Raw genomic sequence first — 12371 nt, 5'->3', positions numbered from 1 at the left:
CATTATCATGTACACTTCAAACACTGGATAGGATAAGAGTCTATCTGGTCTTGTCATATTCTATTCATATATCATATCCTATCATGACCACCAAACGAGCCCTAAAATTCTCTTAAGCTAGTTTTGCTAAATAAGAAAACATGTAACTGAGGATGACTATTTTTTTGTTTACATGAGAAAGATTGTGGAGGACTAATTTACCAACATTACTAATAACTAACATTTGCTTATTAGAAAAAATCATATCCCATTAGTTATTACAACTTGATCTATCATTCATTCAGGCATAATTAGTGATAGGTTGAAAATGTGTAAACTCTTTATATTTTTTTCAATCTTCTTCGGAAAAGTGTAAACTCTTTATAATGTGTGTGCACACATACATAAATTAAATTTAAAATAATATCAAAAGATATGAAATATATATATATATATATATACGCAATTTTCTTTTTCGGATTCCAAATAAACCCGGAAAAGGCATTAAAACATCGTTGAGATCCGCAGCTAGTTTTCTCCCTTGGTTCATCCCTCCCTCCCTCCCTTCCCTTCTTCCCTCTCTTGGTTCTCGGTTCACGTTGTCCTCACTCTCTCGCTGCCTTCGACTACCGACACAAAGGTCCGAGATTTCGGAGCAAGTGAGGCCAGACAACAAGGCCACACTGCACCTCACACCTAGAAAACCCTTATAAAAAAACACACACACCCTCGCCTTTGGACCCTCAATCCCATAATCCTCTGCCATTTTCGTCTCCTAGGTTTCGCGTTGTTTCCGAGGTTTTTCCCGTTCCCGAAAGCCCTAGGTTCGATCCCGTGGATAGCAGCGAACCTGCGCTGCCGTAAGTTCCAGTGTGGACCGGTTTCGTGATTTCAATTTCGGATTCTTTGCTGTTTTTGGTGATTAATTTGTGTGTTGTTGTTGTTGTTGTTGTTGTTAGGGTTGGGTTTTCATGCCGCCGGAACCGGTGCCATGGGATCGAAAGGACTATTTCAAGGACAGGAAGCGCGACAGGTCTGAGTCACTTGGGCCTGTGGCGAGATGGAGAGACTCGTCCACTCATCACAGCTCACGCGAGTTCAGACGATGGGGATCGCCTGAGTTCCGGCGACCTGCAGGTGAGTTTTTATTCCCCTTTTTTAATCAACATGAATTTTTTGCCCCTCTGATTACTTGATTTGTTTGCTCTTTAATTTTGATAGTAGCCTAGTTTTAATTGCTGTTTATTTTATGTTTATGCCGTTTATGACTTGGTTTCTCTGAATGGTTGCAAATTTTTGTGTATTTGTTGAATTAAATCTTTGGATTTTTTTGGTTTTGTTTTGTTTTGAAGATCTGGCTCTGTAGTTGTTGTTATGTTATGTTAATTTAATAAGTGGGTGAATTTTCTTCTTCTGGTTGGGAGAATTGGTATCCTTAGGTTGTGTTGATTTGTTTTTTCTTTTCTGTTTTCCCCTCTTTGGTTTGATTATTTTCTGAAGGGCATGGAGTCTGATAGTTATTATTGTATGATACTAGCTAGTTTTTATTGCTGTTTTAATGATACTTATGCCGTTTATCTGAACGGTTGCGAACTTCAGTTTATTGTATTGATTTATATCTTTGGATTTTGTTTTGTTTTGTTTTGATGATCTGGGTCTGTAGTTTTGGTTGGAATGTTAATTGCATAAGTAGGCAAATTTTCTTCTTCTGGTTGAGAGAATATATTTACTTTGGTTGTGGTGATTTATTTTTCTTTTCTATTTTCCCCTTTTTGGTTTGATTATTTTCTGAAGGACATGGCAAGCATGGTGGTTGGCATCTGTTTCCAGAAGAATCTGGTCATGGGTATGCGTCTTCTCGATCCTATGACAAGATGGTGGAGGAAGATAACTGGAGGCCAACTGTTTCTCGAGGAGATGGAAAGTATGGCAGGAGCTATAGGGAAAGTAGAGGATCCTTTAACCGGAGAGATTGGAGAGAACATTCATGGCAACCCAATATTGGTGCTTTCGGTTTTTCCCGAAGGCAGCATGGTGCGAACAATGACAGGAGGTCAGTTGATGATATGGTACCCACCTACTCCTCTCATCCACATTCCAACTATGCAAACACTTGGCAGCAGCGCAACTTCAGAGACCAGCATAGTAAGATTGGTGGTGTTAATGGGTTCGGCAGGGGCCGGAGATTTGATAGGGAGAGTTCTCTGGGTTTGGTTGACTGGAAGCCCCATAAATGGAGCCGTTCTGGAGGCTTGTCCTCAAGAGACTCTGGCCTTAGACGTTCAAGTAGATCAAGGAGCATTGGAGCGGCAGATTCCTGTGAAAGGAAGGCTGGTTTGCAACAAAGAAATGGCACTGCTGTCAAGTCAAGTTCTGGGGAAGCTGCTGCATGTGAGACATCTGCTACATATGAAGATACACATTCAAAGAAAAAGCCTAGGCTAAATTGGGGTGAGGGACTTGCAAAGTTTGAGAAGAAGAAAGTAGAGGGGCCTGATGTCAGTTCTAACGAAGATGGCCCTGTTACGTCTCTTATTAATATGGAACCTGGTAATATTCTCCATCCCAGCGTAGTAGATAAAAGCGCCAAAGTTTCAATATCCTCAGATTGTGCATCTCCTGCAATTCAATCTACTGTTGCCGGCAGCTCCCCTCCAGGTATGTTGGATTTTCTGTTACTGTTTGTAATCCTCTTTTCCCTTCAGCTGGAAGGGTATAATGTTTGGATGTGTTTCCTGCTGGTAGTGAATTTACATCTCTGACTCATCAGGATGCTTATCCTAGATAATTTAGAATTGTAGGAAATAGTCTCTTGTCAGTCTAATTTTTTCAGGTGTCTGAAAGTTTTTATATTTTATATATGCTAGTTTGTTTTGTTGCTCTATTGTTTGCCAATACCTCAACTTCACCTTTTGGCAGGTGTGGATAGTAAAATGTTTGGAAAAGCCGAAGCTGTGGATAATGATGTCAGTAACTTAAGAAGCTCACCAGGTCCTGGGTCTCAAAATCCTCCGCAGGTGTTGTCTTTAAATTTAGAGAAGGTGGATGTTGACTCATTGAGTGGTTTGGGCTCTTCACTTTTTGAATTGGTACAGTCTGATGATCTGAGCTCTGCGGATGCTGATGTCTTAAGATCCACCACAATGAATAAGTTGCTGTTATTGAAAGCTGACATTTCAAAGGTATTGGAGGTGACTGAAACTGAAATTGATTTACTTGAAAATGAACTGAAGTCGCTAAATTCTGAGCCTGGGGATAAATTTCCACCTTCAGCAGCTGTTGACTCCCTCCTGCTGTGTCACAATTCAAAATTTTGTGATGAACATGCTGGAGGCTCCAGTAACGTTGCATGTCCAGAAACATTGAAAATGGTTTCATCTATTGACCCTAATATGGAGAAGATGGCTCATTCTACTAACTTGCCTGGTATACATAATAATAGCAATGATGCTGATATCAATAGGCCTGGAACGGCAATGTCTAAGTTTGTGGAGCCCCTGCCCTCGATTAGTGAAGTTTCATCATGCAATGTGAGTCGATTTGGCACTTGCTTGAAAGACTTGGATGTAATTCGGTCAACAGCAGAGAAATGCTTAGTTCCCTGTACTTACAGGCAAGCTGCCAGCGCATCTGCTTGTGGTGATGGAAATTCATCTATGGAGGTTAAGGTTAAAGATTTCATGGATGCTAACTCTGGTGCAAGCTTTTATCCCAGCTCTGATGATACTTTATATAGTACAATTATGTCTTGCAATATAGAAACTGCAAAAACAGCATCTGAAGTATTTGCTAAGTTATTGCCAGATGATTGTGGTAAGATCAGTAATATTGGAGCTAGCAGTGACTCTTGCTCTCGAGATGGTGCACTCATTATGGAAAAAATTGCAGAGAAAAAGCGGTTTGCAAGATTTAAGGAGAGAGTTATAGCACTTAAGTTTAAAGCCTTGCGTCACCTGTGGAAAAAAGATATGCGCGTACTGTCTATTAGGAAATGCCGTCCAAAATCTCACAAGAAGCCTCAATTAGGTCTACGAACTATCAGGAATGCTCATCAGAAGAAACGTTCATCTAATCGTTTTCATTTTCCCATCCCTGGTATGAACATGATTCTCTTTAACCATTTCTTCTTAGCATATGTAATTGATAATTTGTTGACTCATGCATGTATTGCACAATTCATATTCATTTGGGATTCACGGCATGCTATGAATTACTGATTTGCTGTATGGTATCTAACTGTGCTACTCAAATTTTGAATTATTTTACTCTTAACACTGATTGTGAAATAGATTTCTTTGTTAGTTTACTGCATTTTAGGCCAGATATGTAGCCATGTTAAGTGATTTACGTGCTTGTAGATCATTATGTATTTATGCTGATACCATCTAAATCAAACAGTGGATCTTTGTGGATTTAGTGTTTCATGTCATTTATCTTTTACCAAAGGACTCAATGAAATAATAGTTAATGGTGCAGATAAAGAAGTTTTTTAATTGAGAACATGTACATATATTTTTGCCCTTGAAGTTAAAGATCAAACGCTTTCTTAACCTCTTAAAATTTGAGTTTTGATTTTAGAATAATTAGCTCCTTAAGTTGATGTATGATAAAAAAAATTTAATTCAATAGATGAAATCCTTCTAGTGGTTTATTAGGTAGATATGAAAGAAGGTCTGGGGGATCTGATGTCAGATTCTTTTTCACTTCTTGGCTGTCTATGTAGGATTTTTTGTTCATTAATTTCACACTTTCTTTCCATTAATAAAATTTATGCCCCTTTGTTGCAGTTTTCTATTTTGTTTTCTTAGGGTGTTGTGTAGTGAGTTCTTCATATTTCCCTATGTTCTGCTAATTTTTTAGTTACATCCCATCTTTGTTTCCTATTAATTCCTTTGTCTTTCTTTTTCTATCATATTACTTTGTTCTCTTTACCCTTTTAGTTAATTATGTGTCAGATTGATGCTGATAGCTAGTTATATTATTATTAATTAATTAATCATTACTATTATTATTTTGGTGTGCACCTAGAGTATTCCCAAGCAAAGAGCCAGACAATTCCTTTTCTAGATATAAAAATCACAAAAGTGGGTTTCACTCAAGTGTTTTTTGTGTTTGTTTATGAATTTAGGTCATTCTTCCCAAACCAGTAGCTATTTTTGAGAAACGCAGACTGTGCTTTCTATTTCAAATACTTTGAGTGAGTATAAGGAAAGGATGACTCATTTAAGATCACATACTTTGAGGATTAAGGTGTTTGTAGTCTGTTAGAAGTGGAGTAACCTAACCTTGAGGAAGTGATACTCAGGCAAGTGTTTAGACAATTTCACATAGGGAACATCAGACTGTAAAGAACTGGTTGATAATCTATTCATGAGGTAAGTAGTAGTGGTATAAGCATGATTCCAGAACATGTAAGGAGAGATGCTTTGGCTAGTAAGGTAAGCCCTGATACTCATGAAAATTACGAAGGTTTAAATACATTCCGTAAGATGGTGGCATTGGGATGCCCTAACTTTTTGTGCCACATAACGTAGGAAAGATTAGAAGCAGTTGTGCCCAAATTTAGGGGAAGGATTCTGGGGTGATGAAGCGGTAGATCTGGGAAGTAAAGGTTCAGTGCAATTAGTACTGTTTGTCATGTTGCCAAATAAAAACCCACTTACCCACTTTCCTAGTATTTATTATTCTAATAATTTCCCTCAACTTTCTATTTTTCAATATATGTATTTGTTATAATTGGAGAACAGTAAAAACTGCACCTATGGAATTGTACCAAAGTGTTGTCCATTTGGAAATTGGTAAGCTCGTCCTTGCCAGCAGCTCCATGAAGCAAAACTTGGTTAGAACCCTGTGATTTAACTACACAAAATGGGAGATGAAATTCAATGTATAAGCAAATTCTTGGTGATGGTAGTAACATGGAAAATATTTTTTAGGGTTAGAAGAATGGAAGGATTGAAAGAGGAGGTATAGCATGTGCAACCACTAGAGTTAATAGATAAACCTTGATACTTCAAAGGGCTTAAATTGTTCAATCTTCTGACACTTGGATTCACATGGTGTGAAGCTTTAGAGCCTGGGTACATTCTTCTGAAGGAGGTCAAGAATTAGCCTCCATTTCTTGTGGGTGGTGCTGAGGTGAAGCCTGAAGTTGCATTCCCTAAGGATAAAATTTGTTGGTGTAAGGTCTTTCAGAGGAAGTGAACTCGGAGGAAATTTGACCATTTTGAAAGCTTTGAGAGGCAGGATTGAACTGCTGTTGTAGAGCACAATTCTGGTCAATGAGGTGATTGCAAATTGAAGTTGTGTTGCCAAATTTGAAGCACACCTCGCATTGAACAATACTTCAACCTCCATGGCGTCTGCAGTGCACTCTCTGCCACTGCAACGTTAGCTCCTAGGGTTAGGGTTGCCATCGAATTGTATCTCATCCTTTCCTGTCTTCTAATAAGGTCCGCTGCTTCGATATATGAGGGACGTACTCAAGTTGGCTTGGTCCCTTCACTCATTCTTTATTTAGTTACATGATTTTCTTTGCTCACACTCTCTTCCTTACTCTAACAAACAAGCAAGTAAACTTCCAGTGCTTACGCTTGCTCTTTCTGCAAGGAATACCTTGATCTTGATTTTTGGCTTACAGAATTAGCTTGCAATCCGATTCATCAAAGTATTAATTGTATTAAAATTCTTCTTCTTATGGTTCGTGATATTGATTGCCTTTGTTGTTTTATATTTTCTGAGTCTGATGCTGGGTACGAGTAACGCACTTGACACTAATGTCTGGAGACTTTCTCACTCATTTATAAAGCCTTCTCGAGGCTCTTACTAAAGATGGGATTCTCCGGCGGTCTGACCTTGGCCATTAGTGTTGCTGTAAAGGCCATCCTTGCTACTGAAGGCACACATCATCTGTGGGGAATAACATGATGGCTCCAGCAGGAGAGGAGGATGGAACCGGTGCCAGTTCCTTCCAGCCCCAGAGCCTGTTGTCCCTGACCTTTCCCATCCTTAACAAGATGACAACACTCCAAGCCCTTGTTTTACTGGTTCCCATGTGGAATATCGTATGTAGTGTAGAATCAGATCTGAAGCTCTTTACTAGGATTGGAACAAGCGAGGAATGAATGACCGCAAGCTCAGGTCGGCACAGTGTTATCAAATATCTGCCAAGACCCCACCATTGCGGTTTCACATGGCATTTTTTTAACATTCCACCACGGCCGATATCCCGCCAAATGGTTGCCATTTCCGCCATGAACTCCATCATAACCCAATGTTGAATCTTTAGTTTTGAATCTTGAAATTTTGTTTATTGTTAATAATAAAATTTCAAACCTATTAGGATTATCAATTATGTGTTTTACAAGATTCTTGAATATTTTAGCTCCTATTTTTGTTTTTACAGCCACTGTGTTGCTGCTCTATTCTGCATTCTGCTATTGACTACTTGTTTATATGTTTACTCATGAAGTTACATTCTATAGTTGTATGTTCAAATTTAGCTTTGTTGTTGTGATAATAACTGTTATTTTTTCTATATTTCCTTCCATATTTGTTGCAGGAAATCCACTTAACTTGGTTCCAACATCTGAGCTGATTAATTGTACAAGCCAACTGCTTTCAGAATCCCAAGATGTAATTCACAGGAACACCTTGAAGATGCCAGCATTAATTTTGGATCAGAAGGAGAAAACGATTTCAAAGTTCTTATCTAGTAATGGGCTGGTTGAAGATCCATTGGCTATTGAGAAAGAAAGGTCTATCGTCAACCCTTGGACATCAGAAGAGAGAGAGATTTTCCTGGAAAAATTCGCAGCCTTTGGAAAAGATTTTCGGAAAATTGCATCTTTCCTTGATTACAAGACCACTGCTGACTGTGTTGAATTCTACTACAAAAACCACAAGTCCGATTATTTTGAGAAAATTAAGAAAAAAGATGGTGGCAAACTCAAGAAGTTGTTTAGGGTAAAGACTGACTTGCTAGCATCAAGTAAAAGGTGTAATCGCGAAGTGAATGCTGCTTCACTTGAGATGTTGAATGCAGCTTCGGTGATGGCAGATGGCATTGCACGTAATCGAAAATTGCGTTCAGGAAGATCCCTTTGGAGGGGACATGGTGATACGAAAACATCAAGGGGTAAGGAGAGCATCAAAGAGAGACCAAGCAGTTTTGACATTCTTCAAGATGAAAGAGAGACAGTTGCAGCTGATGTATTGGCTGGTATATGTGGTTCTCTTTCATCTGAGGCTATGAGTTCCGGCATGACAGGTTCAGTTCATGCTGTGGATGTTAACAATGACAGGAATGGCGTGAATGTGACGTCTCTAAGCGAACAACAACCTTTGATGCCTGATGTTACTCAGAATATTGATGATGGTACTTTTTCCGGACAGAGCGGTGGTGAACTGGATTCTGCTGATTGGACAGATGGGGAGAAAGCAGGCTTGCTTCAGGCTGTATCATCTTTTGGAAAGGATTTCGCAATGATTGCACAGTGTGTTGGAACGAAGTCCCTAGACCAGTGCAAAGTTTTTTTCTGCAAAGCTCAGAAAACCCTTAGAATGAATCCCCCCATATCTGAAAACATTGGATCGCTAGTGAATGATGATGCAAATAGTGGCAGAAGTGACTCAGATGATGCATGCAATGAAGAGAGAGGTTCTGTCATTGGCACTGATACGTCAGGTATTAAAGCAGGTGAGGAACTGGCTTCATCTGTCATGAACTCATACCATGAATCCAATCCTGTGGAAGCCAGGAATGTAACGAAGGGCAAGTCCATACTGGACACTGATGGCGACGAGGATGTCTTGTACAGTTCTGATAAGTCTGGTTCAGTCAGGGATGAGAGAGCTATGATTGTGTCGGATAGCATAGAAATTGAAAAAGATAAACTGAATGAAATGGGAGGTGCAGTTACTGAATTGGTGCCTGCTTCCAAGATTGAACCATGCCACTCTAATTCTGTTGCTGAGGACAGACTGGTTTCTGAGGTTTCTTCTGCGTGCCATGGAAATGAATTGGAGGGTTCACTTTCTTGTCTTTATAGGGATAATTTACTTGAAGCTGATACAGATGTTGGAGATGAATTAAAAAACAAAATCTATGATTCAAGCACTATGCTAAATGCTTCAGTGTCTCCTATAGAAATTTCTTGTCCAAGATTAATTTCAGATGCTGAAAATCAGCCCCAACATTGCCTTGATGAAAAACCTCCTTTCTCAGGATCATCGGAGGATCCTTCTACAACTGTGAATTCGGTGTTGCAAGATACTGCTGGTGCTTCTTTGCCATGTGAGAAAACAGCTAGCCAAAAGCTATTGTCTTCTACTTGTGATTTTCAGAGAAGTAGATATATCAGCGGTCATAATTCCAGTAGCAATGGTAGCTATAATGTTCATAACCCTGGGAATCTATTAGACTGTGCTGAGGCTGCTAAAGTTCTTCATCGCTATCCATTGGGAGTGCCTATTAAGGATGTAAATGTGGGTATGAGCCGCAGCAGCTCAGTGACTGAGTTGCCTGTTTTGTCAACAAAGATTGAACAAGCTGATGATCATCACAAAACACAGATGCAGTGTTTGTCCGATTCAGAAAAAACGTCCCGAAGTGGTGATGTGAAACTATTCGGGAAGATATTAACCCGCCCTTCATCCACCCAGAAGCCTAATTTATCAGGCAAGGTAAAGAGAGAAAATGGTGCCCATTATCCGAATTTAAGCAGCGCATCTTCTAATTCTGATGTAAAATCAGCTATTGTGAAGATTGATCACAATGATTGCCAGATCCTTGAAAATATTTCGTTCACGAGTTATTGGGATGGGAACAGAATAACGTCTGGTTTCTCAATACAGTCATTGCCAGTTTTGGCCAAGAATCAACAGAACGTGAATGGACCATCTGTCAATGGTAGCAATGGTGTGATTGATTATCAGATGTTCAGAAACAGGGATGGTCTGAAATTGCAGCCCTCTATGGTAGATGTAAAGCATTGCCAAGATGTCTCCTCCGAGATGCAGAGAAGAAATGGTTTTGAAACAATCCCTAGTTTACTGAAGCAGGGTGAGGGAATGGTGGCAATGAATGGTGTAAGGAGACCGGGAATTCCTGTGGGAGGATTAGGCAGTGGAGTCTCAGATCCTGTGGCAGCCATCAAAATGCATTATTCCAATGCTGCTCAAACTGGCGTTCAGACTGGGAATAACACCAGTAAGGATAAATCTTGAGTATTTATAGTGGTAGGCTCTGTTGTGGTAGATGTTCTGAGCGGTAAAGATACCCTTTTGCCGCGCCCTGTATTTATAGTTCTTGATAGAGTCTTATTTTTATTTATTTTTGGTTTATAGTTGCTACCGGAAAAAAAGTTTATAATGATAGGGCAATTTGACAGGTTCTTGAGCCTTTTTTTCATTGCCAAAGGAACATGTGTCTGTAATATGGGAGCAGCTTTCTATTTGTTGTATTTGGTGAAATACACAAATAATCTCTGGAGAAAATCCAGAATGCCATTGCTATTTTCGACCCCTTTGCGCCATCACTGCCTATTTCGACCATAAATAATCTCATGTGATGCCTGCGACTCATATTGAAACAAAATTTCACCTATACAAACCTCTCCCAAAGTGTTTCAACTCTATGATCAGACTTTTTCATATACTTTTATTCATTTATGAAAAATATTCGTGACAAAATAGTTAACAATGAATGTAAAGAGTTACCAAGAAACCATAAATCTTAAATAAAAATATAATAACATTTATAAAATATCATCAATGTATAATAATCATTAATCCTAAAATCCATATAAGTATAATTTAATAAATAAAGTAAGAACATAAATCAAATTTGATAAACTAGTCATTTCGGTGTGCCCACATTATATTTGCAACATGATCTCTATATCATGCCATTTGCGTTGCTCCTTCGTCGGATAATCTTGATAAGTTGTCATTATTAGAGTTTGTTCCCTCTATGTCATAATCTTCATTCATGGCGCTAGAACCTTCATTCATGGTGCTGGAACCTCCATTCATTGCATCAATTTCTATAGGATCCATATCTTCCCATAAACTAAATAATTCATCACGCAGATTCCATTTGCGGATATAATTATGAATTGTACAACATGCTGTCGCTGCCTAACAGGGCATCAATTTTAAAATTGGAAATCTATTTTTCAAGACTCCAAAGCAACGCTCAATCGTCATCCTTAGAGATGAGTGTCTGTAGTTAAATAATTCTTCACGACTCCTGGGCTGTCTACCTTGACCCCTATATTCTTGTGCATGATATCTTTCACGCCTATAAGGGGGGAGGAAACCTCCGGTACATGGGTAGCCAGAATCAACAAGATAAAAAAAACCTGTATCAACGAACTATGTATTAATTTTGATTCTTTATTTTATTTACACAAAAAATCCTCGTTACAAATGATAGTATTTACCTGCAGGTGGCCAAGGAAATTCTGCATTTGGATTGGTAAGTGCATCCAAGAAAACCTTTGCGTCATGTGCACTTTCTTCCCATCCTGAATACACATATGCGAACATCATATTGAAATCACATGCACACATAACATTTTGTGTGACCGTTGTCTTTCTACCCCTGCATGACACTTGTTTCTCAGCAGGAACCCATGCGCTTACATGTGTTCCGTCGATTGCACCTACACAATTCTACAACAAAAGCCAAATAAAAGAAATTGAAACTAGATCGTAGCAATATGACATTTATATAAATATGACATTTAAGATGAAGTTATTTACCTTGAACCAAGGATAATATTTCTTGTTATTCTTAATTCTATCAGGCATTTCTGTGGACTCTTGTTTAATCAACTCTTTTCCAAACCGACATACTGCCCTTAATACTTCCTTGAAATAACGAGAAACTGTTTCTGTGGAGTGTTGGAAGCGGTTAGCAGCCACTCTATGGCGAACACTGTGGCCAATTATGAACAAAAACATGGCAACCTTTTCTTCAAGAAGGACATCTCTTGAGTCGCTCAAGTAGTTCTTTCCCCTCATTTCATTACAAAAATTGAGAAAACATGTCTTCTCCATTCGAAATAAGTCAAAGCAAGTCGTTCCAGATCCATTTAACATCTCAGCAACAAATGCACGACCATTTAGAGCAAAATTGTGTACACTTGCTTTATTTAAAATTTTTTGATAATATTGATACACTATGTCAACTATCATGAGTTCATCATCATCACTTGATTCATCAGAAGAAGAAAAATCATCAGAGCTACAAGCATCACTTGCTGAGTTAATATTATCATCCATTATAACTATAACCTGTAATGAAATTCCATCACAATGCATTAATAAATAGCAATGCAATCATTAAAATCTAATCAAATCAATAACACTAATGGAGGCCAATGAAA

General features: G+C 38.7%; 1 protein-coding gene across 1 annotated transcript; it reads left to right on the top strand.

Annotated features, from left to right (window-relative positions):
- Positions 1-496: 496 nt before the first annotated feature.
- LOC130737928 (uncharacterized) lies at positions 497-10501 on the top strand. The gene is made up of 5 exons (XM_057589801.1): positions 497-839; positions 939-1116; positions 1774-2637; positions 2899-4074; positions 7541-10501. The coding sequence occupies exons 2-5, from the start codon at positions 951-953 to the stop codon at positions 10204-10206; spliced, it is 4872 nt and encodes a 1623-aa protein (XP_057445784.1). The 5' UTR covers positions 497-839; positions 939-950; the 3' UTR covers positions 10207-10501.
- Positions 10502-12371: the final 1870 nt, after the last annotated feature.

The sequence above is a fragment of the Lotus japonicus genome, chromosome 2, assembly GCF_012489685.1.
Source record: "Lotus japonicus ecotype B-129 chromosome 2, LjGifu_v1.2".
Classification (NCBI taxonomy): Eukaryota; Viridiplantae; Streptophyta; class Magnoliopsida; order Fabales; family Fabaceae; genus Lotus; species Lotus japonicus.
The sequence above is the reverse complement of the archived record's forward strand: the minus strand, read 5'-3'. Positions and strand labels throughout refer to the sequence as shown.

Bases quoted from the DNA above. Each gene is read 5' to 3' on its own strand.
- LOC130737928 (XM_057589801.1), top strand. From the start codon at position 951: ATGCCGCCGGAACCGGTGCCATGGGATCGAAAGGACTATTTCAAGGAC. The intron at 1,117-1,773 runs GTGAGTTTTTAT...TATTTTCTGAAG, and splicing joins TGAGTTCCGGCGACCTGCAG to GACATGGCAAGCATGGTGGT. The intron at 4,075-7,540 runs GTATGAACATGA...TATTTGTTGCAG, and splicing joins TTTTCATTTTCCCATCCCTG to GAAATCCACTTAACTTGGTT.